The sequence below is a fragment of the Arachis duranensis genome, chromosome 6 (assembly GCF_000817695.3).
Source record: "Arachis duranensis cultivar V14167 chromosome 6, aradu.V14167.gnm2.J7QH, whole genome shotgun sequence".
Classification (NCBI taxonomy): domain Eukaryota; kingdom Viridiplantae; phylum Streptophyta; class Magnoliopsida; order Fabales; family Fabaceae; genus Arachis; species Arachis duranensis.
The window spans coordinates 6,928,264-6,934,427 of NC_029777.3; the positions used below are offsets into that span (position 1 = coordinate 6,928,264).

Sequence of the window (6,164 nt, forward strand, 5' to 3'; positions counted from 1 at the left end):
GAATCATATTTGAATTTTTGAGCATGAATAAAAATGTTTGATTCTTGTAGTTCTTTAATCCTTTTTAACCAAAATATATCAAATCTTTATTTTAGGTTGAATAATAACTCTCTAATGGGATAAGAATTATGTGAAGTAATTTTGGTATTCTGAGAACTAAAATTCTGGAATCCTATTTATATATTTGGCTATTAATTCTCATTAAATCCTAAAGGCCAAAGTAAATTTGGTTTTATTTTCATTTAAATCAAAATAAAAATAATAATGACGTATTCTATTTAATTAATATTTATAACAATAAATAAACATAAATTATACAATATAAAATAACTAATGTAATTATAATCAATTATATATATTGTCCATAAATAAGTTATAATGTAGAAATTAGAAAATTTTCAAGGTTCATTAATACTCGTTATATATAGAAAAGAAAAAAATTACATAAAATTGTTCCATTTTATGTACTCCAGACAAGTTGCCCACACGGGCAACCGGGAATAATGAAACCTTTCTGAAGATGGATATTCACACCATGTGACACTAATGACAAAATGGATATTCGGATCTGTTTATTTTGTTTTCTACTTCTTAGACTTTACAAAGTGTTTGACGCAGATAAAGAGTGATTACCGACTAGAGTGGCTACCATTGTTTCAACAAAAATTTTGTGGTAAATAAATCAAGGTCCTAAATTAAACCCAGTTCCTCCTTACATTATATACCAATTACAACCGGGTAATAATCATTATGACTGAACGCAATTGTGTGTGGCTTAAATTGGACTTATAATTAAAGTTAAGACTAAAGGGAAAGTGCCACTTAATATAAATGATTAAGTGCATGCGAAAGCGAACTCACATCCATGTAGAAGCACCCTAAAATATTGGCTCAATTTTATCGTTATGGAAGACATGTGTGTGCATTACCTGGATATGGAGTTAGGGGGGAATACACATAAATGTGGGACAGATTTTTGTCAGTTTGGGAAGAAGGAACTCGGACCGTGCGAGTTCATAGGACTTGAAACTTTTATAAACAAAACGCACGGTCCGATTTGTTGGGCAACGACATAGAACTTTAAGTATATGGAATCGGACCCAACGAGTTGGCATCTAAGGAATGGGTATGAAAATCGCAGGGTCCGAGTTCTTAGCTGAGAGAATGAAATGGTGAACAATGAACTCGGACCCTCTGTTTTGTGGCAAGGAGACAATGAAATCGGATGGTCCGAGTTCTGTCTCAGAGATGAATTTTTTTGGTTCAAGTTAACCTAGTCGTAGGGTTCGAGTTCCTCAAAGGTTGTGATATAAAAGGGTGAAGTGAAGTGGTAGGTGGGAAAGCAGCTGGGTATTCCTTCTCCTTCGACGGCTGCATCTTTCTTCTTCTTCAAAACTCTCTCTTTTTTTTCAGTTTTGATTTTGATAATGTAGTATCTGTTTCTATTATAGTGAGTGAAAAAAATGAGTGACAGAGTATTGCTAAAAATATTTTATTTTGGTCAGATTTTGTTAGAAACGGCTGAAGGAGTAAAATTTATTTGTGAAAGCCCAGTAGATATTGTTATTCCTTTTATTATTTCATTTGAGGAGCTAAAAGGAGTAATCTGTGAAAAAATTGGTTCTGAGAGGGCAAGAAATATATCATGTATTCTATACAGATATCCCATACAGGTGTTTGGTGGATTCGTACAATATCAATCCAAATATGTGACGGACGATGCAAGCATGCAGGAGATGTTTTCAATGTATATTGAAAACCGGTCTCAGATCTCGTTCATCGAGTTGTATGTTGAGTTCGAACAATCTGAGGCTGACCGGAATATTCTACAGGAAGATTATAATAGTGACAGTGAAGAAGAGTGAAGGTTGTAGTAGGCTTAGAGAAGGGGGGTTGAATCTATGCCTACTTTTTAAGTTGCTGTTTTGACCTTTTTGAAGAAGTTACAAATTTGTTTCTGTTTGAACTCAGCAGCGGATAGAAGTGGCAAATGCACTTGCAAACGAAGTGCCGTTTGAGGAGCCATCATTCATGCGAGTTTTAGACTTGGAAGCCATGCATGTTCCTGAATTTCCGGAATATATGACTGGAGGTACGTAATCCTGGTATAAGTGTTTTTGTAGTTAGGCATTGATTGAGTTGTGAAGATTTTACCATTTTTTTAGCAATATTTAATCATGCGTTATGTGTCGAAGTAGTCAGGATCTAAGCGGTCCTCGACCCGTTAAGTCATTTATTCTTTTCGTTTATATGCTCCATCTGTTTAATAGGAAATAATATTTATGTTGTATAAGATATGGTTGTAGCAAATTGCATGAGTTTGTAACAATTATCGGCACAGGTTCGACCTATTGTAGGGTTCAAATGGCATGAACCGGACCGGACCGGGACGGTTCGTTTGGTTTTTCGGTCAAACCGGCCGGTCCGGTCCGGTTTTTTACATTTGCTGCTGATGTGCTTACGTTGTTTAGTGTGATATCTTAAAATGTTGATAATTTTTTATTTAAAGCATAATGGTTTATTACATTTGCTGCGTATTAATGAAATTTATCTTATGGCATTTGCCCCAGCAGAAATTCCTATGGTCGCAGATGGTGAATTCGTTGTTGGGATGGAGTTCAGTTCCAGGGAAGCTGTTATTAAGGCGGTTAAGGAGTATACCATACGACGAAGTGTAGACTACCGGGTTTATGAGTCTGAGCCGTTGACATTTTATGCCAAGTGTACACAGTATGGGTCAAGGTGTGATTGGCTTATCAGGGTTAGCTTGATCAGCAGGAGTTGGCAAAGCAAAAGGCAGTAGAAAAAATATTTGGAGGCTGAAAAGCATCGTACGAAGCCTTGCCTATATAGTTTGAGGCTATGTGTCATAAGGAGCCATCAGCTGTTGTTCATTTTGAGACTATGCCTGCATATCAAGGCGATGACTTGGTGGGTGATATTCGGGTACTGCATCGTGTATTCTGGAGTTATTACCCTTGCATTAGGGCATTCAGACATTGTAAACCAATTGTCCAGGTGGATGGTACTCACTTGTACGGAAAGTATAAGGGTTGTCTGCTTGTGGCAGTTTCCCAGGATGGAAACAACAATATCGTTCCGATTGCATTTGCTATTGTTGAGGGAGAGACTTCTGATGCATGGCATTTTTTCCTAAGTAACCTCCGTCAACATGTTGTTACTCGGGATGGAGTGGGTCTAATATCTGACAGGCACGAGTCCATCAATGCAGCTGTCGAACGAAGTAACGGAGCTTGGTCACCTCCTAGAGCTTTTCATATGTTTTGCATCAGGCATATAGAGTCGAATTTTCTCAGAAAATTCAAGGCACCTTACCTACAAAAATTGGTCGTTAACATCGGTAAATATTTACTAAATTTAAGCAAATTATTAATAGATGTGCCTTAAATAAATCTATTGAATTTAATTACTTTGGTTTGTACATGCTTTGATCTGCTAGGATATTCGAGGACGGTGCGGGAGTACGAAGTGCATTACCAGCGTTTAAGGGACCGCGGCGAGGCATACACAAACTGGTTAGATCGAATTCCTCGCGAACAGTACGCACTGGCCTTTGATGGCGGGTACCGATGGGGTCACATGACGACGAATCTAGTGGAGTGCATCAACTCAGTATTGAAGGGTGCCCGCAATCTTCCCATTACTGCTCTTGTGAAGGCAACATTCTACAGACTAAATGAGTTGTCACCCGTAAAAGAGCGGATGCGGAAGCCCGGATCAATGCTGGCCATGTGTTTTCTGAGATAGTGACATCGAAGTTGCATGCAAACCAACTTGCATCAGGAAACATACAGGTTAGTTGCTTTGACCGCCAGAATGAGGTCTTTGAGGTTCGTGAGATGCCAAGTGGGCTAGAGTTTGCTGTTGATCTACGTAGCCTTCGATGTGACTGTGGTGAGTTCCAAGTGGACCGAATCCCTTGTCGACATGTATTTGCATGTTGTGCCAACCAGCGACTTGATTGGCGACTTTATGTTCATGATGTGTATAAGATGGAGCAAGTGCGGCGGGTGTACCGAGCACGGTTTAGGCCACTGGGTAATCCCACTACATGGCCTGCTTACAACGGACCTCGGTTCATACCGAATCCATACATGCGACGGGTGTCAAAAGGTCGGCCCAGGATGACGCGTTTTCTGAATGAGATGGATACGAGGATGTTACGTCGTCCTAGGCGATGTACTCTATGTGGTGCTGAGGGACATAGTCGAAGCAGATGCCGTCGGTCTGTTGGTTCAAATACCAACAGAGAAGCCCCCTAGGTTCACAGTTTTAATATCATATTGTATAATAAAACCTGACTGAGCAAATTGAGGTAACATGACCTGCTATATGTAACCTTATCATTAATGACACTCTAGTATTATGACATATCTGTAGCATTGTATAATATGATGGTTAATACATCAACTGAGAAATATCTGTAGTATCATAGTAAGGTTTTAAGAGACATTATTACATGCTCCAGATGGCTAATACATCAATAATGTCCAACACATTTTAAGTACTCTATACAAGGTCCAACACATACAAATAAGTATAAACGATAAAATATTTTCATCGTTACATAATGTCAACTCCAATACAAATAACTATAAACACTACATGAAGTCATCAGTACATAATGTCTACCAAATACATATAAGTACATAATGTCTAACAAATACATATAACCCATAAAATTACATAAAGTCATGAATACATAAAGTTTAACAAATACAAATAACTCTAAACAAAAGAAAAGAACTATTTTCTCAATTTCCACTTTACATCCTTCACAAAGCTCTTGCATTTCTTGGCCGCCTTTTTGAAGACAGAAGGGGTGAAACGATTAGCACTCCGACGTGGCGGATCAATCCTCAGATTGTAACCTTTGACGTTGTCATCTGGACTGCGTGCCTGACCTGTAAAGGATTCTCAACAAACAAGTATGTGCAGCACGTTACATATTCATATACCAACATAAATACCACAAATAAAGAAGCAAAATCCAACAACATAATGCCATATATGCAAAGAAAGTAAATAACTCATGGAATATGCAATGTAAAATAGTAAACATAATACCATCGTTGCGAGATTCTTCATCCTCATCGAACTCTTCAATTTCATCGTCGTCGTCATCGCCCTCTTCATCAGGGTCATCTACTAGATACGCATCGGTTTCTTGATCGAGTGCGTTAGTATCTTCCTCAATGAGTCCCATGTTACATCGGTTAGGATTTTGACTATTTAGAACACCTCGTCCACCCTCACTCCTACTAGAGTCAACAGAAACAAAGCCTCCAGAAGCAACGGATGAGGTATGGCCTGGATACCTTGCATCCAACGAATACCTGCCAGGCATAAACTCAGGCTGATCGCCATATTGTGAATGTGCTCCATCTGCAGACATGAACCCAAGCAACTGGCTAAAAGAAGGTCCCGCACCTATTTCAAACTGTGACATACCCCAATGTTGTTGCTGTACTGGATATGATGGGCTGAACTGTGTCTGAGGTAGATACTGGGTTGAGGCTTGAGGTTGTTCTTGTGGAGGCGGAATTGCAGGTGATATATGTTGCTCCTGCTCTTCATTGTCCTCATCCATATCCTGACTACCCTCATCGGTTTGTTCATTACCCTCATCCATATCCTCATTGCCCACATCCAGATCCTGGTTGCCTTCATTATTCTCTTCACCCGCAAGATTCGACAAGGCTAAGCGGGACCCATATTTTGATCGGTACCAGTTCAGGTAGGTATCCAACGGATGCTGTGAAGGCATGGGAAGTTCAGAAAGAACGTAGTGATACCTATTGGTCCAATGCATTACCCATTTTGAATGAGTCGGTGTCGTGGCCCAGTTGAGATTTTTAGGTCCAGTAAGAATCTCTCCATGCGCCTTATCCAAATTCTGTTCCTGAGAAGGTATACCCTGAACGAAACCGAACTGTCGCCTTAACCTATCCGTGGCATGCCACTCGACACATTCAAACGACACCAATGGAACTGTCGCGCTCCAGATAACCGATTGCATGTATATTTTAGCAGGAATTATATTCGGATCCACACGATCCACAGCATAGGCAACCCAGACAAACTGAAAAATTAAAGAAAAATCATGATTACAACCCACAACACATAACTCCAACACAATGACT

General features: G+C 39.4%; 1 protein-coding gene across 1 annotated transcript; it reads left to right on the forward strand.

Moving 5' to 3' along the window:
- Positions 1 to 2,862: 2,862 nt before the first annotated feature.
- LOC107492281 (uncharacterized) lies at positions 2,863 to 4,283 on the forward strand. Its single transcript, XM_016113283.2, has 3 exons — positions 2,863 to 3,361; positions 3,461 to 3,711; positions 3,816 to 4,283. The coding sequence occupies exons 1-3, from the start codon at positions 2,863 to 2,865 to the stop codon at positions 4,281 to 4,283; spliced, it is 1,218 nt and encodes a 405-aa protein (XP_015968769.2).
- Positions 4,284 to 6,164: the final 1,881 nt, after the last annotated feature.

Coding starts and splice junctions, on each gene's coding strand:
- LOC107492281 (XM_016113283.2), top strand. CDS start 2,863: ATGTGTCATAAGGAGCCATCAGCTGTTGTTCATTTTGAGACTATGCCT. Junction 3,362..3,460: donor AAAATTGGTCGTTAACATCG/GTAAATATTTAC, acceptor TTGATCTGCTAG/GATATTCGAGGACGGTGCGG. Junction 3,712..3,815: donor GACTAAATGAGTTGTCACCC/GTAAAAGAGCGG, acceptor GGAAACATACAG/GTTAGTTGCTTTGACCGCCA.